Source organism: Gambusia affinis, linkage group LG02, assembly GCF_019740435.1.
Source record: "Gambusia affinis linkage group LG02, SWU_Gaff_1.0, whole genome shotgun sequence".
Lineage (NCBI taxonomy): Eukaryota > Metazoa > Chordata > Actinopteri > Cyprinodontiformes > Poeciliidae > Gambusia > Gambusia affinis.
In genome coordinates, this window is record NC_057869.1 from 18,489,837 (window position 1) to 18,516,224 (window position 26,388).

General features: G+C 39.8%; 1 protein-coding gene across 15 annotated transcripts in view; it reads left to right on the top strand.

The window, feature by feature from the left end:
• The window catches only part of tjp1a (tight junction protein 1a), a 108,954-nt gene that overhangs the window by 67,669 nt on the left and 14,897 nt on the right, over positions 1-26,388 (top strand). For 8 of the 15 annotated variants that reach the window (XM_044100316.1, XM_044100347.1, XM_044100298.1 and 5 more), the window contains 18 exons: positions 10,873-10,929; positions 11,998-12,122; positions 12,227-12,329; positions 12,469-12,790; positions 13,226-13,329; positions 13,750-13,918; positions 14,081-14,213; positions 18,347-18,486; positions 18,739-18,844; positions 19,056-19,206; positions 19,336-19,416; positions 20,356-20,464; positions 20,566-20,785; positions 21,889-22,073; positions 22,281-22,376; positions 23,029-23,055; positions 25,521-25,603; positions 25,852-26,062. In XM_044100316.1, coding sequence (XP_043956251.1) covers positions 10,873-10,929; positions 11,998-12,122; positions 12,227-12,329; positions 12,469-12,790; positions 13,226-13,329; positions 13,750-13,918; positions 14,081-14,213; positions 18,347-18,486; positions 18,739-18,844; positions 19,056-19,206; positions 19,336-19,416; positions 20,356-20,464; positions 20,566-20,785; positions 21,889-22,073; positions 22,281-22,376; positions 23,029-23,055; positions 25,521-25,603; positions 25,852-26,062 — 2,422 coding nt within the window. Of the gene's footprint in view, positions 1-5,566; positions 5,637-10,872; positions 10,930-11,997; positions 12,123-12,226; positions 12,330-12,468; positions 12,791-13,225; positions 13,330-13,749; positions 13,919-14,080; positions 14,214-18,346; positions 18,487-18,738; positions 18,845-19,055; positions 19,207-19,335; positions 19,417-20,355; positions 20,465-20,565; positions 20,786-21,888; positions 22,074-22,280; positions 22,377-23,028; positions 23,056-25,520; positions 25,604-25,851; positions 26,063-26,388 lie in introns of those variants that run through there. The other 7 variants (XM_044100339.1, XM_044100393.1, XM_044100401.1 and 4 more) reach the window with 4 other exon arrangements.

Sequence of the window (26,388 nt, forward strand, 5' to 3'; positions counted from 1 at the left end):
CCCAGTTGGGGAAAACCCCTGATTTAGATTAGAGTGGCCACGACATCTACCATAAGACACCAAACACTACAGGATGAATTATCTTCACCAAGCGACAATCTTAGAACGCCCAAAGTTCTAAGCTTGTCGTAAGGGGAAAAACCGGGGCACAATATTATCGTTTATTGCAATAATTTTTGAGACAATTAATTGTTCAGCAAAATTTGTTATCATGACAGGCCTACTCACACTAGCAGCAATGTGTCAGCTTTACACTCCATACTTTTATATCATGTTTGCTTCCACCTCAGTTTAGGGCTGGACAATAAATCAATAACAATACATATCACAATAAACACATGATCATTATCAACAAATATATCTGATGGAATATTCAATATATATAATATATTCTAGCTACTCAACATCTCACTTCCAGCTAACCAATGTTGATGGCATCAACTAACCCTCTCACTCTTTGGTTACCTAGCAACATCCTTGTAAGTTGCGCAGCAGCAGTTTCAGTTTTCGCGATCGTACTTCTTAAAAACAGAAAATGGTGGATGGAAAACTGGATAAGACCAGTTTGGCAGTATTTTAGATATTTAAAAAAAAATCAATAATTAATATCAACAATTGGTGATATGAAATGTGTTACGTTAAATATTTCACTATCAGTCTTCCAGCTCTACCTTAATTAAAACAGGTAAACCTGATTTAGACATGAAGTCTCAACGGTTTTGTTTATATTTCATGCATTTTCGAAATCTGTCTTCCCCTGGCAAGCTCTCTGTATAATAAACAGTGTGCTAAAAAATACATTTGAAATGTGACTCTAGTGCAGTTTTTCTTTTTTTTTTCTTTAGACGATTTACTTTATATTTTTGCTCTGACTTCAGCCGGAGCTTATCAGTGTAGATGCAACAAAACTTGCTGAATTTACCCTCAAACATCCCTCTTCTATTATACAGTGTAAGCACAACACAGTCTAACCTCTTCATCTTATCCAAATGTCAGACTTGGTCCTGTTGTTTTTTTGCTCCTTTTCCTACCGCAGGAAAGATAATTCAGGTTTTTACAAGATTAACTACTCATTTTGGAGTTAGAGATATGATGTATAGACTTAAGAGGGTGATTTACAGTGCTGCAAAAATGTCATCTTACAGATTAGTTTTTGCCTTTGTTGTCACACAACTGTCAACAAAGTCAGGTTGTAGGATCAATAAATTACGCTAATTGAAAGCAACTCATCACAGCTTGATTTAAAGCAATTTTAGGACAGATGAGACACATTCTTTGACATCTAGCAGTCTGAAAATTGTCTGGACAATCAAACATGGTGGCGGTAATGTGATGGTCAGGGCTGCTCTCCTGCCTCACTGATTCTGATCAATCATTATTCATGCTCTGTATAAAAGAAATCTTGCAGAAAGTTGAACAGTAGTTCAAGACCATCACCTCAGACATGACACTTTTTCTATGCCAGAGCTATAGATGTTTTGGTGTTCAAGATTAGGGTTTAAAGAACATTTCAGTTCCAACATTGACATATGCAGTGGAGCAGTGCATTAAAACATCAAAATGCAGAAAATTATGTAGAATAATTTAGGAAGTTTCCTAAATATACAAGATTTTTTGGGGGGGTGTTGGGTTGGTGATATTCTTTTTAAACATTTAAAAACAAATCTTATATATTCTAACTTAAAAAAAACCCCAAACTATTTGCTTCTTTTTGAATTTCTCAATTGGCTTTAGAAATCTTGTGTAAATGGTGCCTTAAAATCGACTTATCATTTAAAGTCTGTGTTGATACGTACTGTAACTGAATTTAATTTAATTAGTGTTGATTAAATGCCACGATAAGACCCACACGAAGGATTTAGAGCTCAGCGTGGGAGCCACATCATGTGTGGAAAGCTCTGCAGGGTTGTAGATGCAGCACTCATTACTCAGGATTTCATCACGCTGAATGAATGTAACCTTGTCCATGGTGGAGTACAGAACAGAAAGCACAAAAATTACCTTAACTGTTTGTACAAATTTGTGATTGGAAGAGATTAATGTGAAACTTGGTCTGACTTATCTTGGTTCATATGCGACTATTAATGTGAGTCATGAGTGCAGCTTGAAATGTTTGTTCTTAAGTGCTTAGCAAATACGTCCTGGCAACATACAGTATGCCACAACACATGTAACCTCTGCTTTCTGTTGATCAGTCCTGGATGGAAAACAAACCCGTAACCATGCAGTGATATTATTGCTGCACATTGTAAATCCTTTTTCTCCACTGTAATATTAATCAAACAGAAGAATTTCAGTTTTGTTTATCTGAGGCATCTTTCTTATTTTGTGCTCTAGGCTAGTTTTACATAAGACATGGGGGAGCAATATGAAACGGAGCAAGGTTTAGGCTGAAACTGCATGAAGCGAGAAAAATTGTTAGGAATGAGAAGAGAGCAGAGTGAAAGAGGCGGAGCCTCGTCTTCTTATCTGCACATTCCTGCAGACTGCGTGCGTGCCCGTGTGTGTGTCTGTATGTGAAGGGAGGAGCAGGCAGGGAATGCTGATAGTTGTGTGTTTGTTGATTGGCTGAATCCAGTTCCAGAGCTGGATCTGGTTGTCATTCTCAGTGCACTGGCTCAGAGTTTGTTACAACAGTCACAAAAATAAATCCAGTTCTCTGTGTGCGTGCATGTGTGTGTGTACTTGTGTTTGTGCATCGTTAGTCCTAACCAAAGCTCCCAGATGAAAAGAAAAAAAAAAAAGGCTATCACCTATATGTCCTTGCAGAATTTAACACATTCCCATCACATTTGTACTCCCTCTTATCAGGTAGCCTGCACACATAGTTGTAAATAAGTTAAAGTAGGACAACCAATAAACGTGGCTATGAAACATGTTTACTGGGATCATCTCACAAAACTGTCCCTCTACTCTGCCAAGACATCAAAGATTTGTGGGCTCATTTTGTTATGTAATAGGATCTCGTTTAAAAAGGGCAACAGTTCACAAATAGCCAATCCCAGCACTGTTTCTTCTTATTCTACACACCCAACTAAGAGAATTAAACTACTCTTTCTAAGCAAAAACATCTGTTAGCCCACCCTTTTGTGAGAAGAGGTTGAGAAAATCCCAGAAGAAAAACTTGCTTTCCAAGAGGTGTTTGAAATGTGTGAGAAACCCAAATCTCTCAATCAACCAATAAGAAGGAGCGTGGACAAACTAAACGGAAAAATCAAAACCGAACCAGAGGTTACTGTTCTCCTCTGTGACCTCGACACTTCCTGTTTCTCTGGGCACAAAAGAATTAGTGTGTTTGAGCCGAGATGACTTTGCTGCTGGATAAGCCGCCCAGGCAGGAGTAGCCTAGCCTTGCTTTGTGCATTTGCTGCTCTATCATCAGTGGAAAAATATCAGCTGACCAAGACCTTTAAATAAACATATCATAAGTGGGTAATTTACATTCCAGTCAGATGGCAAGCATGTTAAACACTCCTATTTTTAATAATCTGGCATGTCAAACTATAAAAATGACAAAACCACAAAAAGCATATGCAGAGAAATACATGATCTTTTACATAAGAATATGTGCAAACTCGGCATGAAGCCTGTATGAGTAACAGGAGACAGTAAATTTCTCACCCCAGTGAGAACAATACTCTTTTTAGCAATCACAAGAATTTGTCTTAAAAACAAACCCCCTCTTCTAATGGAAAGGACAGGAGAATATGCCAGTGACGCATTTCAAGCATTAGCAAATCGCTACAAAAAATGGCAGGCAGACGACTAAAGCTTATCTTGCCACCACACACAGTGAGCAGGATGATAAGAGTAGAAAAAAAAAAATCTCAAAACCACTCTGCTGGTTTGCTGCAGCACAGACACTCTGGGAATATTTACTCTTTAAAACAAGCATTTGACAAAACAATTAGACAAGATCAAGATGGAGTTTTCTGGCAAACACTCTTGGTGAATTTGGCATGAAACAAATGAGAAATAAGGCAAAAGTTTCTTATATCCCTGGTAAGTATGATATACAATCTGGGATGTTACTTTGCCTCCTTAAAGCCCTGTGAAGCTTTTTAGAGTGCATGGTATGAAGAGGTCTTAGATTTGTTTTTCATTTAAAAAAACAACAAATCTATAAAAATGAAGCATCATTGAAAAGTTTAAAAATGAAGCATCATTGAAAAGTTTAAAAATGAAGCATCATTGAAAAGTTTGACAGGATAATTATCCAAATTAATACTGAACACCGGCATCTTGAGGACTGGATTTGTTCAGAGATCAATACTCAAGATCTGTTTCATCCATCCGTCTGACTGTCCGCCCGACAGCTACAGTGGATCTCAGAGGAAAGCATCACTCAGATTAACGTTTTAATCCAAAACCCCCAGATTATAGTTTTTATTTTTTTTATTTTTATTCCCATCCTCACCATTCTAGTAGCGAGTGTCAGATCATTTTCAGTCAGAGGTGTGCTTGTCAGAGCGTGTGAACGCTGTGTGTTTTACTGTGGGGAGTCCTGGTGGAGTCCTCCACTGAGCTGTGGGACAGAGCAGTGCTGGTCTTTGAAACTAATTAACTCAAGCACATTTGAGCACGTCAGCACAACAGCACATCACTGCTGACTGGGGCTCTGCATCATCATCATCATCTTCGTCGTCATTTGCCTATTGGCTGTTTGCCCGCCGCTGTATGTGTGTGTTTGCGCGCACACTAGCATCTCTCTCTTTTCTCCTGTCGCACAAGCAACCTGCCCTAAAAAATGGTTACTGCTGAGTTCATCTGTTTAACACTCGAGGTGACAACAGCTATTTTGTGGACGTTGTTATTACGGTATGCTGCATTGCTCTGCAGTCTTATCTGAAAGACAGAATGTAAAAGCTTACATTAGAGGCTTAACATGGCATGTGTTGGCTGCTGAGTGCTTGCCCTCCAGGAAGAGCATGTGTGTGTCCCTAATTATGTGTTTGAGTATGCTCCTCCTTCTTCCTTTGAGTTCAGGAAAAGTGGAGATTTAGTGTCCATGAAGCCAATAGTTATTCCCCCTCATGTCTCTTCTGTGTATATAAATAAATGCACAGCTGGTGCTCTTGTTTTATGCAATGACCATTCGCTATCTAAGATGGACTCAAAGTGAGATATCGGGCCTCTTTGTAGGTTGCAGATCACAAGCCGAGGTTAACTGAATTGGAAGAAGTTTCCAATGGTTTGGCCCACGATTTCTCTGAAAGCAAGGCGCTCTTTCCTGCAAACAGGAAGCGGAGTGTTTTCCTGTGTGTGCTGTGACTGCTCTTGCTAACATCCTGCCTCTGGCTATCAGAGAAGTCCAGACACATTGACCTAAGGCTTTGTCAGGATTTTGCCTTGCACTTGTCACCAAGACATTACTCTGTGTAGCCTGTTGCGCTGTATTTATCTCCACACACCTCTAAATATAACTTCATACTTGAACAGATTGCTCTGACTCCCTCACTTGATGTCAAGAAGCACAAGTGCTGAGCTGTTCACTTTTTTTTTTCTCTCAAACTCACCCCACATATTCATCCTTTGTGTTTGTATCAAGAAGAGGCTTTTGGATTGAGATTTTGGTACACCCACAGCATGAAACATTCCTGTGGTTCCAATAAAGGGAAGGTAGAAGAATGGAGGCGGTGAGTAATGAGTTATTGTACAACAGCTGCATTGGTGAGGCACTGACACAGAGCTTGTTTTTAACTTTTCCTGAACTCCCTTGAGCTTGTGTTTATCCTCATAGGATGACCTCATTGTCACCTGTTGCTGCGGTGTCTGTTTAAAATAACAAAGAAATCCTGGTCAGTTTATAACAGGAAAGGGTCTAAATTTAGTTACAGGATGTAATTGACACTGTATGTCCCGAGATGGTGTACAATCCAAATTCTCATGTTTGTGGTTTTCTCTGAATGCTGTATGACTGAATTTGGTATAAAGTTCACACCTTCATATAATAAAAAGTTCAATTTATTTTTGAAATCATCTAAGGTGGAGATACACCAGTCAGCTATAGATTTGGCCAATTTTCATCTGATTGGAACTAATCAGTAATCCCGACTAGAAAATAACTAATTAAATCATTCAAAACTAAGAACGTTTGCTATTTTCTGTCTGCAAACAAATTACCTACTTTGATTTAAATCTTTAGCTCAGATAAAGGTTAGGAGTATTTGCTTTGATGCATATTTAGAGATAATTTTGTTATCTAGAACACTGGAAATGAAAATAAAACCCAACAACCAAAATCAAACGAAATGGAAATAAAAAGCACACACTGAAAATGTAAATAAAATGCATTATGATGTCTCTGTAAACAAAGTTGCCTTTCAGAATCATCAGAAGAGAAATTATTGAGGTCCTTTTATTTTATCATACAATTAACTAATTAGTTCATTAATTGCTTACTGCGCCAAGCTTACTAATCAGTGTGTCTCTTGTCTACATGCAGCAGGAAACCAAAGTGCGAGCTGAAGGGTTGCATATCCTGAGTCCATTAATTTTGCAGTAGAGAGTTATTGTCCATTTCATCATTAACTTCTACCTACTCGGTTCGTAGCTATACCCAGAAGAGCCGGATTACTCTCTGTCTTTGAAGAGCTGGAGTGTGCTGCTATCGTCTCTGCTGGTCTCTGTTTTGATGGGGAAGGCAGAGCTGTAGCTTGCACAAAGAGGCCCTGTAGAGTTAGATTATGGCTGGTTTCTGTGTGTGTGTGCGAGTGTGTTTACATGTGTGTGTTGAACAAACAAATGCATATGTGTGTGATTTGGTGGTTGCCCTTTGTTTCCCTGCCCTGGCCTTGCTGGCCAGTGCTCAAGCCTGACTAATATGTATGTATAAATACTCTATGCTGCCGTCAGTCCGCGCAACATCAAGCGTACCATTGTTTCACACAACTTTGTGACTTCAGAGATAAACCTCATTCTTTGTTGAAGTCACTATTTTTGCTATTGTTATGATGTAGAAAATGTGAGGCCCTTTTGTTTCAGTTTGTTTGCAACTCCCCAGTATTCAAATGTCTTTTTATATTTTTGTAGTAAAGTACAGAAGGTCTTCAATTCACAAAATATAGCATTTTGCGATTAAGTAGTTGTTTCGAAAGGCTTCATGCTTGGTGGATAAGTTAGGCAATTAAACAAGTCATCATTAGTGTAAACCCACTCAGTGACTTTAAAACAATGTTAAATATTAGCTATATCTGGTTGAGACCTATTTGACATGTAGCTGGATATCTTCACTTTTGGCCTTTCATCCACACAAAAACACTGTTAAATTTCACTAAAAATAATTATTTATAATAGCTCCAACCAAAGTGGAGATTTTAGAAAACTCCATATTTGTGTTTATGTGTGTACCTGGGAAATTTCACATTTTGAGTGGTCTTTAAAAGCTGTTCAACATTTAATCCCTAATAGGAAGTTGTGGTGGTTTTGAAGCAATCAAATTGTCTGACATAGGTTTTGCACTATATGCAAAACAGTGCTCCGTATGCGTTTGGCATGTTTAAAACAACGCTCTGAGGTGGATTTGTGTGGGATTGTGTGGGTGAAAACTTCTCTGAAACTCATCCTGGGTCCAATATGTTTTTTCAAATGATGTGGCCTGACTGTGGGTGATAAACCGACATTGACTGGAAATGCCTCACTCTTTCAAGCATATTAACTCCTTTATGACTCAGACTTCTTATTGTATCCCCCCCCCCTCACATGGTTTATGATTAGTGTGTGGAAGTCTCAATTTGTACAATCTTTCCAACTAATTGACAGTGAACATTTTGTACCTTTTCTAAAAGAATGAAGAATATTATCTGCAAGTGCTAGAGAGAATAAACTAACAGGTACTGAGAAGGTATATTGCCTTCTCAGTGTTGGAGACATGTAGCTCGTCATTGGCTACTTTATATTAAAAAATAAAATTGAAAATTGCCCCATAACCCAAGTTCAACCCACAGTTCAGTCCGAGGAACAGGACCACCTGCAGGTCATATGAGCCCGACATGCTGTTGTTTCTCATGCTGTACCCCCTTACTGTCTGCCGGGGCTAGTGGGTGAGTGAATGGGTGAACGGATGGATGAGTATATCACAAAACGCTTCAGAGGAATGGATGCGTTGAGGAATGCTGTGGTTAAATGGGTCAGGTCCCCTGACACAATGGTGGCTTTACTGTGTGATACGTCGGAGCCAGACGGGAGGGTAGAGAGGGGGTACACCCATGGTCTCTGTGCCAATTACGGACATAAATAACTTCCTCGCAGAGCTGCCATGGAAATTAGGGTCAAAGGGTTAACTCTGTGTTCAAATAGCGTAGGTGGACTGATTCATTTTAGTGAGTAGAAGTGGGGAAAAAAACAGACCTATTGAAAGTTTAGTATGAAACGGTACCACTATGCTTGAGATTTTCAACTGCATAAGATGACTGAGTAATGTATTCAAACTGGCACAGAAAAAGTTTCAGCTTTTTAGGTATTCCTGAATATTTTCCACACTTTGTCATGTCGGATTCTCTTTATGTTTGTTGTCTGTTTCCTTACAAAGCTCCTGTATTAAATGTCTCGACCTGTCAGCAAACACCAGACACTCTTATCAGGTGTCTCTCGATCCGCACCGCAGATGGCTGTTGTGCAGCGCGCAGCTCCAGTAAACTGTACCGTATATTTAGAACCAGGGAAGGTGATGACAGTAATGACCATGGAGATGTTGAAGATGACTGGTGAGAAGGTTTAAAGATTAGGTGTTGATTAGAGGGTGAGGTGGCAAGATTATCACGATGACAGGGTGGACACATGACATGTTATTTTAAATGGCCGAAAGCAGCAGTAAATTGGTACCCTTTCCATGTGCGCTGGTGTTCGACTTGAACTCTTCCACAGACGGTTCTACCTTCACTCCCTACAGACAGTCAATACTTGCTTAATCAGCAGGCGAGAAGTCAAGTGAAGCTGTAATTTAAAGAACAATGCAGTATGCACCCTGGATGTTTCTGCTGCTTGATCAAAGTGTGTTTGACCTGCTAGAAATACAGTATGATGACCTCCAACATTTGTATTAGAACCAACATTAAAAATTGAAACTTTGAAAAATCTTTGATTGACAGATCAAACACTTTATATCCATTTTCCCCCCTTTTTCATTAAATGCAAAACAACATTTCAGTTTTTTGCATACAGATCTAAAAATGAAGGGCTCTCTAAGGATACGTTCACACCAGCCCTGTTCACTTTAATTTAACAGTTCACTTTGATTGAAATTTCAGTTTGTTTGGGGAGATGTGAATGTGTAATCAAGCTCTGACGGAGACCAAAAAAGCGAACTCTGGTCCGTCTAAAAAGCTAGGTCTTTGTTCGGTTGAAGTGAGCTCTGGTGCGTTTCAAATGCAAATGTGAACGCCAAATGGACTGGAGACCGCTCCAAAAGCAGGAAGCAAACTACAGCATAGGGCATTCTGGGTAAATAAAACTAAAACAGATGCGTGAGTCTAATGCAGGGGTGGGCAATCCTGGTCCTCCAGGGCCGGTCTCCTGCAACTTTTAGATGTATCTCTACTTCAACACACCTGAGTCAAATAATGAGGTCATTAGAAGGACTCTGGAGAACCTGACTGCACTTGGGAGGTGATTCAGCTCTTGGATTCAGGTGTGTTGGACCAGGGAGACGTCTAAGAGTTGCAGGACACCGGCTCTCGAGGACCAGGGTTGCCCACCCCTGGTCTAATGCTAGCGGGAGAAATGGCCCCTTGTTTTTTGCCAAAGAGAATTCCTACAATATCTAATGCCTCTCCTTTTTTATTTACATTATGTGAAGAGGAAAAATTTTTTTGTGTTGTTTTTTTTTTCCTTCGATAGTTCTTGCAGCGCCACTACAGGCGAGGAGTTAAACAGGTTTTCTCAAGGGCTTGGTTCGTTTGACATGGCTGCACGAAAACTAACCGCACCTGTTGAAAAAGTAACAAATGTTGCAATTTTGATCCGGAATCTAACCAAGTCAAATCTGAAAACATCCTGCATTTTGATTAATTTTATGAAATAAAGAGTAGTTTGTTTTTTTTTATGTCTGTATTCCGATGACAATCCATCAAAGGGAAAATTGTCTGATGACAATCTTTGGCTTATTTTGTTTCAATGATTTGGAAAAAAAAAAAAAAAAAAAAAATAATCATATAAAAAAATTGTTGCCCATCTTTTTACAAAAAGAAGTCCCTAGGAAAAATACTGGTCAAAATTTAAATTGGCAGGTCAGATCTGCAAGGCAAAACACAACTGGTTGGTCTCTGCTTAAATTTTTTTGTTGAATTATAGACTAATCATGTATGTGTTGAAAGCTCTTTGTTTTTTTTAAGAAATAAAAAGAGAGGCTTGTTGCTGGATCCCTGTTCAGGAAAAACTGATCAGCGTGGCTGCCTAGAAGAGCAGATAACTGCCCCAGTTGCTTCAGTTTTCCCATATCACCTTGCCAGGAATAATATTGCAGTGTTAATTCACTCTGTGGGATCCCAGTCAACATCTGATAGGTCTCTAACCAGGCTGCTGTCACTCATATTGTCTTCAGGCTTTGCTACTTAAGGGTAAAATGAATGAAGAAACGTGACAGATTGCCTTGTTGTGCTGTAGTTACATGTAGTTCACAGCTACATCAGGTTAATGGGATTATATAAATAAATGAACTACAAATATAAGTAACTATATTTGGCCTAATTATGTCAAAAGTAAAGCTGTATTTACACTTAGTACTTTAAAGTACTTTGATTATATTTCAAAGTTTTTTTCTGTCCAGCGCACTTGAGTACTTTACCTCCAAAAACAGAAATATGGATTATATTTGAGTGTACTGAATTAGCTCGCCTTATACTGATCCTTTTTGTCCTCTGTCTTGTCCTGCAGAGTGCGGCAATGGAAGAAACAATAATATGGGAACAGCACACAGTAACTCTTCACAGGGTAAGTATTCACAACTTTCTAATCCACTCCTCTCTATGGTCTTCTCTCACCCCGTCTTTAGATCTTCCCTTTTTCCTCGCGGCTCCTTTTCTGTCGTCCTCTGTCCATTTGCGTCCCTTCTCGCCTGCGGGCAGAGACGTTCAGCTTCAGGAGCAGGATGTGCGCTGATAAAACAATAGCCAGGGAATCCAGATGGCAGGAAACGAGGCTAAGGAAGACAAAAACCAGCATCCTTTTCCTTGCTCATTTCACTTCCTTCCTGGCAGCTCACTTTTCTCCTTCACAAAGCTCCAGACAAAAAAAAGTGTTACTTTGATTAGTTTACTTTTTGTGCCATGGTTGTGATAGATTGTATTGCCTTGCATTCTTTCCTGATTGCAGGGTGTGATCAGCATCTTCAGTCAAGCGATTAATCTTCAAAAATCTGTCTTATGGTATCCTGGATTTCTGACTGCGCTCAGCATTAAGACAGTAAACCCAGCTTGGGCGAAGCTGCTGTATCATGGGATTGAAGCAGAGCACCTGTCTAGACTGGCCTTGCTTGCAGTAATCTAATTAGTAGCAGCTTTATTGAGGCTGAAGGAGCGGCCCAGTGTGACCTGCGATTCTCGGCCTCGTCGCCCTCCTACATTGTGGATGTGAGATTTGGCCCTTGCTTCACACGGCTTGCTCCCTTGGCTGTGTGTTTGCAACAACAAAGAATAAGACACTGCTGAAGATTTGCAGTGAGCTTTGTTGTTGTGAATTACCTAACGTTGTACATTCCTTCTTTATCACAATGAAGGGTGAGAACACCATTCTGCATTAGCGCTACAGTGTTAGAAAAACATTAATTTGGGATTTTTATTGTAGAATATTGTAATAAACATATTTATGGCTGTAACACACATTACACCCTGCAATATTAAACACTTTGGTGAATTTGGGATTTTCACTGCAAATTCAACAAATTTGCAGCTCTAGTCTAGTCCAACAAACTAGAGCTGTAAAATTTTGCATTTCTAGCCTGAAATGCAATACATTTTGCAACGTCCGTCAGTCTTGTTGTGTGTGTTTCCATGCCAACAGGCACCTGGATTTGGGTTTGGGATTGCCATCTCCGGCGGACGAGACAACCCTCACTTCCAGAGTGGAGAGACGTCCATTGTTATATCCGATGTGTTGAAAGGAGGACCTGCAGAGGGTCTGCTACAGTAAGTGGTGGTCCATTTCTTCTAGGGATGCACTGATGTGAAAATTTGGGGAGATATCAATATGCGAGCCTTGAGGACTCAAACACTTATTTTATTTGTTTTAGAGAAAACGATCGAGTTGTGATGGTCAACGGCGTCTCCATGGATAACGTAGAGCATGCGTATGCTGTTCAGCAGCTGCGCAAGAGTGGCAAAAACGCAAAGATTGTAAGTTCAATAAATCTTGTAAATGAGCCATCTACTGTTTTGCAATATTAGTTGTGTCCGACCTGTCCCACATATGAGGGAAAATTTATTATCTACCACTATTAACAATCAAAACACCTTTTATTTTTACTTTTTCAAGACTATTCGTCGGAAAAGAAAAGTACAAATCCCAGTTTCCAAGCCCGGCGACCGGGAGACGATGTCCGAGCACGAGGAAGAGTACAGCGATGAGGACGATGGTTACGATCGCCAGGGCGATCGGAACCGCCAAAGTGCCTACGGGGGCACAAGCGGAGGCCCTGGCAGGCGTCACGACCGGGAGCGGAGCAACAGCGGGAGGCGGGATCACAGTAACTCACAGGAGAGAAGCATTTCACCACGATCTGATCACCGATCACATTCCTCATCTGCTCCTTCTAAGCCCTCCAAGGTCACCCTGGTCAAGTCCCGCAAAAATGAAGGTGAGATTGGTTTTTCTCCTAGGGTGTTTAAGCATTTAAACACTGCTGATTTACTTTAGTACATCTTTATCAGGGTCGCCAGTAAGTGAGGAGGACGTTGAATTCTGCAATTTAATTCCTTTTTGTGATGTTTAAAAGGCTTCAATAAAAACATAAGTTTATCTTGATCACCAAAAACAATTTTTATAATTGTAGTTTATTATATCATTTATCATAAGAGCTTGAAAAGCATGAAGGCTTATTGGCATTTTTATTTTCTCAGTGAGAATCACTTTGCTTTGTGGGAGCATGTTTCCATATGTGTGGAAATTAACATCAGAGCTTCAGGCTCTGCCTTGTTTGTGAATTCGAGTTTCACAACATTGAAGTGATTTGTTTCAGACTGTTAATAAGCTGTTACTTTAAAGCTGCTATGATTATCACCTTTGAAAACAGAATATGGCCTACGACTGGCCAGCCACATCTTCGTGAAAGACATTTCTCCAGAGAGCCTGGCTGCCAGAGATGGAAACATCCGGGAGGGAGATGTTGTGCTAAAGGTGAGTCTTTGCAGGAATTGGCCAGATGGTAGCAGAGCAAAACATCACATTATAAGGTCTCTTTTGTTCCTTTTTAAAAAAAATATTTTATCCTTTTGTTTTCACTGGCTAAATGTGGCTTACACAGTGGGTTGAACTGTTGCCCAGTTTATATTAAAGTAAACCAGATGTTCGTGTTGTTTTTCTTCTTCTGCCTTTTCTGTAAGTGTATAATTTACCTTCCAACCTACAAAAAGGTCACAGAAAATGCAGTTAAATAGTAAAATCTGTAGAGTAGAATTTAGGCATTGAGGTGGGTATTAAAGCATATTTTCTCCTTTCATCAGTAGAGCAGTCAGACTGCTGTGTGAGGAACACTGTGGACTCTGCAGTGTGTCTGTTTAGTTTCTTGTTCTGAAACTGGTCCTCCTCCTCTGGCAGATCAATGGCACCGTTACAGAGAACCTCTCGCTGATAGATGCCAAGAAGCTGATCGAGAGGTCAAAGGGCAAGCTGAAGATGGTGGTGCAGAGAGATGAAAGAGCCACGCTGCTCAACATTCCCGACCTTGATGATAGCATCCCGTCAGCCAATAACTCAGACAGAGATGGTGAGACAACAGCCATGTAGCACCGCCTCGTTAGACGCAGCTGGTGAAGGGTTTTACGACCTTTGCCAGCAGTTCCACAAGATGAAATATTTTAAGCGCTGTGTAAATAAGTGAAATGATTGTTTACTTTCAACTAATACATGATCAATCCTGCATGGAAAGACATTTCAGAGATCCATTCGCTGACATCTGACCATTCCAACCGATCCCATGGGATAGGTCAATCACACTCACCTGACAGGCCGGAGACCGCAGACCTCCCCCGCCAATCCCCTCGGCAGATAAGCAACGGCAGGTAAGCGAGGCACACGCATGCCTGCAGATATGGTGAAGGGATGCTGCAGACACGTGTGCATGTGTTCACACCTAATCCATACATCATGTCCACACCCACAGGTGAGGGGGTGCTGAGTAAGCACCTTGCAGCTCTAATTCATTAATCAATATGTTGAGACGTAACGCGCATAAACCATCGCACTCCCCGTGGAGCCATCAGTGGCTTCCAGTAACGCCTTTCTGTGGGACAGAAGAGAGCAGAAATCAATCCAGCTGCTGTTGGACTGCAGGCTTGTGTGCGAAATTCCTCAGCTTAGTGCTTTTACTGTTTCTGTGCTTATTTCCAGTGATGATCATTTCATCAACACATTTTGATATGTGTCTGTGCTGTTTCCTTCTGCGCATTCAGACTTTCTCTTGAGTTATTGTTTTGAATGTGGGGGGCAGTCAAACCCCTAAAGCACAGACTGCAGAATATAGTTGGTAGGAATCTGTTTCTAAATGCAGTTTAAATGTACCACCTGGGTGTGGAACAGGTTTATAATCAGCCTGATAAAAGAGGATGTGGGAATGTAACAGACCCACATTATGTCATCAGTTGCTAAAAGGCAATATGGGATGTTACTGATTTCTCTGAAGTGAACAAACATTTTTACTTTTGGTGTCATGCAGGAAAGGTTCTGAGGTCGGGAGTTGAGCCTCTGTATGTGGGGCATCAATACGCCACGTGTTTTTTAGTTGTCTTTTTTTTCTTTTTAAACTATCACCTATATGCAAATCTTACATGCAAAAAGCTATTCTTAGATTACCAGAGATCTGTACTAGAAAACAAGTTGTTTATACTCATTTTTGCATGTTTTCCAAACTTTGCAAACAAGATTTTACTGAGAGGTACAGGAACATTGGAAACTATTCAAGTCAGCTGTATTTCATCCTCCTTGGATTGACTTTAGGCCATAGAATTACATCCATTTTATAAGATATTTAGTGTAATGAATCTCAAGTCACTTGAATTAACAAAAGTAGCAAACTGCTGTCATAAATTAGCTGGAAATGTTTGTCAGGCTGATAACAGCCGAGACAAAGCAGGAAATTTTCCAATCCTTACATGGCATCTTGAAAATTTGTAAACTTAAGTAATAAAATAAAGACCTAAAGGCAACTTAAAAAATGTGTTTGGATTAAAATTGTATGCAAAAACGTTGAGGCTACTGATAAAAAATTGTTAAAATATTTATTGAAAAAAAGAAATGTTTGTTTTTAATCAATCTTTCTTCATGCCTTAAAGTAAGTTAGATCTGTCTGGATCTTCACTCGTCAAGAAACGGCTGCAGGACAATTGAAACAGTGGCATCAATAATAGTCAAATCAATAATTAAAAACTTGAATCAAGGCAGGATAAGGAGCAAAGTTTTTTTTCCTGAAACCATGTGCAGTGGAAAAAGATTGTAAGCTCATTGTAAGGGGAAAAAATTTCATCACGTCACCAAGTCTCCATAGGAACAATTTCTTTTCAGGCTTCGGGCAGATCTTTACCAACGGTGAAAATAAATGCAAACGGTGCTGGATTCTGTAATGGGATTGCATCCCTTAGTGTTTTACTGCCCTTGAATAATGGAGGGACATAAAAACAACTTAAATGAATTTGAGCCTAATTACTCAGTTTTCTTTTATACATGCTGTTAAATCATGTAGAAACATGACCTTGTGTTTTTGGTCCAATTTTAGTGTTTTCCTAATTATAATATGGATGTGAATACGAATAAATGGATGCATGCTGATTGGAGAAACAGCAGGGAAATCTCTTATAGCTCAGTGATTTTAATGAAGAAAATGAATTAATGCTAGCTCCAGCTCTGTCTTTATGGTTACATTTTAGGACTTACTATTTATTGCGTCTCTCAGAGGATACGTTTGTGTTGTATTTGTCCTTTGCAATGTGAGGTCATATCTGGATAATATTGCATATGTACAAGCTGCATCATTTTTCATTTTAATGCGTCCCGTTGAAGCTGAAGTTGTCTTTTTTTTGAGCCTGTGATCCTGGTTACTCGTTCAGGCATAAACACACAAAATACGCACACTCACACTCTGAAACATCTGCTGCTTTAGCAAGATGTCAGGTCAGTACGTTGCTGCTTGTTAAACTGGCTTTTTAGCTGCTAGTCCGTTATGTCGTTTTGAGTAGATTAACCTTCGGTGCAGCCATTTTTTTCGGTGCTATGTTGTGGTGTTAATGTAAAATAAGAACACTGCTGCTCAGATTGAGAATGGAGAATTCATGTCCGTTTATTTTGAGCTTTTTGCACAGCATGATCTTGACTGTTTCCATGAACAAACTTTTGTAATTTGATGCCAAGTTTGGAGGGTTTTTTTGTTCCTATTTGGTGATAATAATATTTTGCTGTCACTAGAAAGATTGAAATGAATGCTGTCGCTATTCCCTGTTAAGGGTAGTGGGTTGAAAGAATTTGACATACTTCCCACAGTGCTTTGCCCCATCCTGGGTGGTTGGACAAATCTGATTGGCTGGAAGGCTTTGGGGAATTCTTTTCACCAAGATGGAAAACTGCTCCTGTTTTTTCCTAAATACATCATTAAAAACGTTCTCATCGAGTGTTTATCAGTGAACCCTTCCTATGCTGCTTTTAAAAGGAATTAGGATAAAAAAAAATTTCTATAAGGCATCATGGTTCAACTTAAGGATGCACACGCGTAAGTAGCATTTTATTGTGTAGTTTTTATCGTTATCATCTTGCTAATGTCCCTCTTTGTGTTTGGGAAGGCTCTTTGGTTCGTGTCACTTGTGCTGTCAGTTCTGTAAAGCATGGACCTGGTTTTACACTCATTCATCTTTCTTTACTTTTTCCATCTTGTTTGAGCTGTTCTGGATGTACCAATGCTATGGAAATGTGCAAGCGAGGGGACGGAACAGAGGCTTCTGTCAAACAGCGTTTGTCAACGTAGTGCCTTTTTTTAGCAGCGCTCTGCTGCAAAAAGCAGAACATTCGGGCCACTCTGTTTTTCTCTCTTTTTTTGTCCTTCTAGTGTGTTTTTCTCTGCCCTTCCTCTTCTCACTCTGTTTTGATTCATGTTTTTTGGCGCACACGGATGCACACACACAGAGCTGGAGCTCTGCTGTGTTTGCTCAGGATGCATCACTCATTAACCTTTCTTCCTCCTCAACATTCCTCCTCTCCGCTGCTGTATCGTCCCACTTGCATAAAAATCCACTGGTGTTTATTTGTAAAACTGCCTTGTAGTGAGGAAACCAGGGACCTGGAAAAGAGCAACGACTGGTGGAGTAGGTTTGAAGGCTGCACACGGTCATTTACGTGTAAATGAATGGACTGTTCCATGTTTGTCTCGTTGCGCCGTGTCGTGTTATATTTGTGACGAAGTGCTTGTGTTCTGCATGTACTTTCTTTGAAACTGCAGGAGGAAAATAAGTTTGGACAGGCGTGAGGGATGGTGTGTAGTTTTGTGCTGGTTTCATGGCCTGCACCTTCATTCTTGTTCAGAGGCTTTTGAATACAACTCGAGTACTGTGGCGGCAGGGAGTCATGTGATCAGATTGGCATCCAAGCATTGTCTTAAGCTGCATAGTTTTTCTATCACACAACCCGCTGAACTCACACATGTTTGTTTATTTAGCAACGTTTCTCAGATGCCTGTAGTGGAAAGTGTCAGTTTGTCTTAGGAGTCTCCGTCTCTGTGTGCTTCTTACTTTAAATTTTTCTTCTTTTAGTCTACAATTTTGAATATAGTTATACATTTATTTATTTTTCCTAAAAAGCAATAAGCAATACATCTTAACTACTTAAAATGGTGTTGAATGTGTTGGATTGTCTTTTTTTTCCCTCATCAAGTTGCACATCCTTCTTTTAATTACTTATTGTGTTTTCTTTCATTCCCCCCTGTAATGTGTCCTCTGACGTAGTCCTTGTACTGTGCAGTTTCCTTTTTGGTTTGTTTTTTCTTCCTGCCAATGTCTGCACTGGCAAAGCTGCTAAACAAAGAGCTCATTTGTACACACATACACCAAAAAAACGGAACCTCCAACTTTTTCGCCAAATAGATCGGTATAAACTGGTCTCCCTTGCTATTATAAGTCCTCAAAACATTGAAATGTTTTTGTTTTATTTGTTTCAGCTATCGGAGTCGAGAGGAGGACCGCATCTCCAAACCAGGGGGCATGTCCACACCGGTCAAACTCTTTGATGATGGCGTGTTGTCTCAGGCCAGCGACCAGGCCAGCTCCAGCAATGACAAACAGTTACCTCCGCTGCCTGGTAAGGAAACCACTTGCTGTCAAATGGCTGTGTTTTGTTATTTATTTATTATTTACTTTGTTCATACTTGAAATAAAATATATTTTAAGTGTTTTTTCATTTTCGAACATCAGAAGTTAAGCCCTCCAATGTTTACAACTTATGCCAACACGTGTCCTTATCCTTTACACCATTATTATTTCATGCTCCTGGCCAGGTATGCCGCAGCTGTTGCAGTGCACTAACCACTCCCTGTGTTTGCATTCGCTGCAGAACCAAAGCCAGTTTATGCACAGCCTGGTCAGCCAGATGTAGACCTGCCTGTCAGCCCCTCTGATGCACCGGTGCCCAGCGCCGCTCATGACGAAAGCATCCTCAGGTAAACCATCCCTCTGTTTCTCAAGTCACTGAACACATCTGTGCAGTAGCAGCATGAAGTTCATGCCAAATTGAGCGCACAAACTGTCCACGTCAGTGATATTATCCTGAAAGTGATCTCCTAGAAGGGTAGTTTTGAAATCCCTTTATTTACTGACCTTTTTGTTCTTCTTTTTTCTTCTCCCTCCTGTTTTTTTTTTTTTTTCCTGCAGGCCAAGTATGAAGTTGGTCAAATTCAAGAAGGGAGAGAGTGTTGGGCTGCGGTTAGCAGGGGGGAACGACGTGGGAATATTTGTGGCAGGAGTTTTAGAGGATAGTCCAGCTGCCAAGGAGGGGTTGGAGGAGGGGGACCAGATTCTCAGGGTATGCTACACTCCCTTCTCTTCAGTTCTTGTTTTCTATCTATGGTCATTTAAGCACAACTTGCATTTCTTGCAGAACAAAGTTGTTTTTGCACAAAATAACCTGTAAACATTTGACAATTTTTTTCAGAGTTTGCATGTATATGATGGGTGTCTCAGGGAGGGAAATGAAGCAGACGTCTGGTCTGAAGCAAAAGTTTCAGCAACTAATGTTGGCATCAGAGTTTTTGAGTTTTTCACTCCCTTCTTTCTCCCATAAACCCACATGGCTTCAATGGAAAGAGCATCTGGTGTTGGTGTCAAAAAATAGACAACACATTGCTTCGCACTGAGTTTTATTTTAACAAGTGGTGAAACTATGTTGTACACAGCCACAGTAGATCTTCTTTGTAAAAAGAACTTGGGAATAAAGAAACAATGTATGTGTGAGTTTATGAGTCATTCCCTTGATCGGTCTCCTGTCAAAACCTCCCGTTGTTCCCAGAATGAGGACACAATAGAGGTCGTTCTTTCACTTCTGACCTCAGAACAGTTGACAGACTGTTCAGCAGAACACTAGTTTAACTCTGTTGATGGGATGACGGCAGCTTTCTTTATGTCACTGCGGCACTCATTCTCTGACATGTTTTTTAGAACCGCTCTGAAGCAAACTAACAGCCTCAATTTTCTAAATCTTTATGAAGAAGATTCCTACTGTAGGCTGCAGCCCTTATTTTGTGCCTCTGTGCGCTCCGCCGACTGTACAAACACATCTCTGAGACTTCCAGGACATTGTTTTCCCTCCTTAGGTGGTTTCCCTTTGGTCGTGGTGTGCTAGAGGAGATAAAGACGTCAAGCCCTACTGTTTCTGGGAAGGATAAAAGTGTCTTTTTGAGGTTCACTGACCCAGTCCATGTGTTTCTGATTCCCCTGCCGCCCCTCAAGCAGAGTCAATAAACAGAACTTATTGTGTTTAGTGCAGCAGTAGGAGGCCATGACAGAAGGCTGCTTGGTTATTATAAGAATTCTCTGTTGTGCTCCTGCTGGGACCGTTTCATATAACAAAATGCAAAAAATGGAAAATGACAGCAGAGCACATTCAAGTCCCAGCACCTTAAACATGGCTCTCCTGTTGTAGCAGCAGAAATTCAAGCTTTTTCTATGTTTATAGGTCAACAATGTGGACTTCGCCAACATCATCCGAGAAGAGGCAGTTCTGTTTCTGCTGGATCTCCCAAGAGGAGACATGGTTACCATTCTGGCACAGAAGAAAAAAGACGGTACGTTTAAACTACTGGTTTTAGTTGGATGAACTCACGAAAAGAACCAAAACAATATGTGGCATCAGCAGTGGTAATGTTGTTTTCTCGTCTCCTTTCAGTGTATAGGAAGATTGTGGAGTCGGACGTTGGCGACTCCTTCTACATTCGGACACATTTCGAGTATGAAAAGGAATCTCCGTACGGCCTGAGCTTTAACAAGGGCGAGGTTTTCCGTGTGGTAGATACGCTCTACAATGGCAAGTTGGGTTCCTGGCTCGCTATCCGCATTGGGAAGAATCACCAAGAAGTGGAAAGAGGCATCATTCCCAACAAGAACAGGTAAAAAAAAAAAAATAGGAGTTGAGTCTTGTGGTCTATTACAACTACGCAGCTTGTTTTGCGACTTAATCGACTAGCAGGGGTGGAGGTAAAGGAACATGCTTGTAAATGTAAGACTATTAGGAAAGTAAAATAGGTGGAGATAATTTCTGACCCATCTATCCAAATTCATCTTGTTTAAATGAATTTGTGTTATAGCTTCCTAAACTGGGAGATTTCATTGTGTGAAATTTAGCTAGCACTTTTTCTTCAGTATGTGGATATGAGAAGTTGATATTGCACTGAAAATCATTCAGCTGCATCTTGCTGGTTTGTACAGTTCTGCACACAGAAATGAACAATGTCAGTTTATTCATAAATTACGTGAACCAAAGTTATTATGTACAGCCAGGTGGATCAAATCAAGTATGAAAAAAAACCCCAAAACAATAGAACAAGCAAATAAAAGTTGAAAAACTAACAAAGTGATTTAAAAATGATCAAAGAAACTTTAAAATACATTTTTAATTCCAGTTTAAACAGCAAGATAAACGGTGACAAAATATGTTATACGGTAAGTTTTTTTTTGTTTGTTTTTATTTGCGCATTTTGTATGTTTGTCTGTGTGACAAACATTGTGGCTGAATTTATTTTTTTATCACTGACATCCAATCTACTAAACTACATAGTATTCCATCTTAAACTATTAAAATGACGAAATTAAGACTTTTTATGTAAACATGTTTCAAACGTTTGACCATGGTTGATCAGTTTACCTCTTGTCCCTGTTGGTAATACTTATTGATCTCCATCCATCTACTTGCACTAATTTAATCAAGTAATTTAAAGCAAAAATACTCTGTGAACTTATTTATTTGTATTTAAATTAGCAATGAAAGACAACTCTGTCTGCAAGGTTTATTGTTTCTTTAGTTTAATCTTAATTTATGTGCTTGTTCACTATGGCAAAACCTTTATGAACTAGCTATGTAACATTTGCACATAATAATCAGTCTGAAAGGCCTTTATCTTACCAAGGCTTTCTAAGGCTGTGTTTTTTTGTTTGTTTTTTTTTTTTTTACCTATTTTTGACTGTATCATAACCTAATGTGTTTCTTTTTCAGAGCGGAGCAGCTGTCTAGTGTGCAGTACACCCTTCCTAAAACTCCAGGGGGCGACAGAGCGGACTTCTGGAGGTTCAGAGGGTTGCGAAGTTCTAAGAGGAATTTGCGGAAAAGCCGGGAGGACCTGTCGGCTCAGCCGGTTCAGACCAAGTTCCCAGCCTATGAGAGGGTTGTGCTGAGGGAAGGTAAGGTTTCTGATACCGCACTTACCGCAGTAAGTGCGGTATCAGATTTCAAGCTTCTGCATATTATAATGTCATTTATTTAACTCAGATATAATATAACAGCTCATAAAAACAGTAAGTTTCAGAAAGAACTGCTTGGTTTCCTCATGTAAACAGATCTTAACTGAAATGTTTTTGCCCTGTTAATTTGGTGTTGTGGGATCACAGCTGGATTCCTGAGGCCAGTGGTTATCTTTGGGCCGATCGCAGATGTGGCCAGAGAGAAGCTGGCCAGGGAGGAGCCAGACATTTTTGAACTAGCAAGTAAGTAATAAAGCGAGATCCGTATAATTTTCACTTTATGTGTTGGTATGTCTCTGGGACAGAGACCGCACCTTTAACTTACCCATTAAACACCACTGATACGAAGAAATAATAAATATGATCCCCATTTATTTACAAGAGAGAGGGAGACGAACAAAGGTGGAAGTGACTTTTGATTTGTATATTTCCTTATGTTCTTGCAAGCTAATATATATATATATATATATATATATATATATATATATATATATATAATGATTAAACCTTTAAAATTCATCAAACTCATTGTTTGAATGACATGCTTTCTTTTTAGAAATAGAAGTTTCTTCTTTAGCAGGTCGCTATTCACCTATTGTCGAAATGTCTTTAGTCCCACTTTATTTTCTCAGTGTGAGTGTTTGTTAGATTGTCAGCAGAACTGTATATGAGTGTTTGTTAGATTGTCAGCAGAACTGTATATCCTTTTTAATTTCGGTCCTCATCCACCTCTTCTCACCTCTCCAAATCAGAAGCAACTCAAAAATGTGGTTTTCGTTCTCACACTCAACGCAGCTGCTCTCATATTCAGCCCACTCCCACCCAAGTGTTTCCATTCCTCAATGTTTATTTGCACAACTCCAGTGATGTTTACGTAACTGTATTTTCTTTTCAGAAACACAGCAACAACAAGGAGGGGAAAGTATGTCACTTAGTGCATCAAGTATATCTATCTCTATATATATTTGTTTTATTTGAGTCGGTGAATGAGCAATAATCTATATGAACAAGTGTTTGGTGATTAGTTCCCTTATTCTGTTGATGTTTAAACAACAGCCACTGCTTTGTTAATGCATAGAGGGGAATAGCACTTAATTTAAAATATGTGTGAATTTTCCATCATCCTTTATGGGAAGAGAAGTCTTAAAACCATAAAACTAACATGTGATTTTACAAATGTTTCATCATACTGACACACAGCTAGCTTTCCACAGACACTGAGACAGATTGGAGATGCTTGTTTGAAGAAAATCAAGTTGTGAAATTGGATTTCCCTCGAAACTGGACTGTAAAAATGAATGCAAATCAATTTAGGTTTCAAAGAAAACTTGCATGACGTTCCCTTTTGAAGACTTTTGGCACGATGTCAGCATTGATAAACAAGCACTCTGTCTGTGGGGATTGTGCATGTGTTGGATTTAATGAAATTGTGACTTGAAAAGTGAACTGCTTTTCTGTGCTCCCCCCCCCTAGCTGTTGTTGCTGCTGTGTCAGTGTGACTGCTTCACTTGTTCTTGGTGAAAGTGAATTAAAATAGTCTTCAATCTGAACGTAGATGTCAGCCAAGCATCAAATTCAGTGGTATTCCCCTCATTAATATGGATTTTACGGTGAAAGATGAGAACAGTGAGGCTGCATGTCGAGCTGTGCAACATAAGATGCTTCAGAGACAAGAAATCACAAACACCCCGTCATGGCCAGCTAAATGATCCAACTAATACACAGTAAACAGGTTTTCTGAGACTAAAAACAATGGTTTTCATGTTTGTCGGGACCTTTTCTTATTTATTTGCTGACAAAAGACGAGTTCTTTATTGTTTATAGTAAGAGAGATTTTAAATGATATAGTTTACTCTTTCATTTAGTAATTTTCAGCTTAGGTCAGAATGAACAGACGTAATATTCTTAGGATAAAAAAAGTATCTTTAATAATAATAAATGCAGAGTGGAGTTATGTTTTAAGCACAACTTCCTCCACATTCAGTAGCACCTCTGGTAAAGTGTAACATTTCTCAAAATAAATGTGGCTTTTGCTGCCGTAGCATAATTCTACATTTCCAAGTTTCATTTGGCCCTGTCACAGTTTTAGTTTTATTTTATAGTTTCTTTCTCTGTAGATATGTAGATTGGCAGGTTTAGGCAAAACCAACTTACAGCCACCTTTCTTGAACAGCTGGTTCCCTTGTCTTAGCCCTTTTGAAGAGTATCAAAGAGAAAGCAAGTCATATTTATGTGATTTATGTGTGCTTCTGCTAAACATATTTTTAGCATGTTTGGATTTGTAGTAATAGCAAAAGCAGTTGCATTACTGGCTGATCTTATTCCCACCTCTGAATAATAAGACTTTGATTAAAGGTATCATGGTCTTATTGTGAGGTTTTACACATTGTCAGCAGGGGTGCCATTAAATGTGGAAGATGCTATAAACGGTAGGGGGGAAAAAAAAGTCTTCCGGGACCCAGACGTTTTTTTCTTTTCTTTTTACTATTTTTGGAAGAAAGCTTGGACTACTGAACAAAGCTTGCTAGTTTGAAGCTTTGTGAATATGCTCCCAGTTTTAAAGACAAACACTACTAAGTTATTTGTCTGCCTGAAGGTGTCCTGTCAGTTTAAGGTGCTGATGGGAAAACAAATCTCTCTTGTCACCATCAAAGAAAACTTTATATTTTGTAAAAATTAAGCGGTGCTGATATTAGAGCCAGCGTCTGAAAAAAGGGCTGCATATGCTTGAACCTCCGTGTGCATGGCTATATTTATTTGCACTTTGCTAAACATAATTCTTGGGATATTTTAGAAACGTTTGCAGTTCTTAGATCCCTTTACAAGTAGAGCTTATCCTCGTGTTTGAATCCTTACTTTACCGTACATCCCAGTGAGATGACTCCCCTAATGTTATTTTTAACCTTGTGTTTTTGGTCAGGAAAGCATTTCTTATCTTTGTTGAAAATATAAACTCCTCTTCACATGCCTGCTGAAATCCTCAAGGCCTTAAAATGATACCATGGTCTCATTAATCCCAAATGACCCTCCTGCTCTTGAATGTGCATATTTAACATCAACGAGCCACACGTAACTCATTTCCCTGCACTATAATCTACACTGCTACATGCACTTGCACACACATATTTAATAATCACCGAATTTCATTCCCTAATCCCTCCAAAAATACTTCACATCCGCTGCATGAATTGGCTGCTATCTTTATTTTTGGTATGAAATATCTAGCTGTTCCCATGAACGTACACTTGTCCTCTCCTATTCTGTGAAAATCGTTGCGCTTTGAACCACTCTGTTTATGGGAGTTGACAACTGCACGCTACAAAAATGTCTAATTGGGGCACGGGCTGTGCTTATTGTTTTTGTAACGGCCCGTTTCGTCTTCGGCAGGGAGCGAACCGAGGGATGCAGGAACGAACCAGAAAAGCTCGGGCATCATTCGCCTGCATACCATCAAGCAGATCATTGATAAAGTGAGTAAAACTGCACAAACAGGAAAGACGAAGATGTTCCCCTTTTTGCTAGGCATCTTTTAATATGAAGTGAGACGTAAAAGTATTTTTATAGCTCAATGCTGCCCTCTGGTGGCATGTGCCCACCAGAGGGCCCCGTTCTACTCAACTAAATGCAGTGCAACAGCCTTGCTCTAGGTTTATTTTGCTCAACAATTGCTGAATATCTTTGCAGTCAAAGTGATAAATTTTGTTTTCTGCACCTGAAGGACAAGCATGCGGTGCTGGACATCACCCCCAACGCTGTGGACCGTCTGAACTACGCCCAGTGGTATCCCATTGTTGTGTTTCTAAACCCAGACACCAAACAGGGGGTCAAAACCATGAGGACTCGGCTCTGCCCCGATTCTAGAAAGAGTGCAAGAAAGCTTTTTGATCGAGCTCTCAAGTTACGGAAGAACAACCACCACCTCTTCACCAGTGAGTCCACGCGCGGTTTGAACAACAGAAATCTCCCGTGTCTCTGATTTGTAGCTTGTTTCATTGCTGCCTTTTAAGGGAATATTCGCCAACCACACCGGTTAGACAGTAACATTCAGTGATGCTGGTGGGGTGGAGTATAAAGCATTACCTGACCTAGTAAATGGTTAGCAATGGAAATGCGAATAAGGGCTTATAGCATAGTCATGTTTTATTCATGTCCCATGCAGACGGTTGCATATTTGGCTGAGCTGAAGAAAAATATTAATGACACTTAGGAAGCAGCAGACCTCATTTGAAAACAGCTTAAAACTGCAGTACTGGAT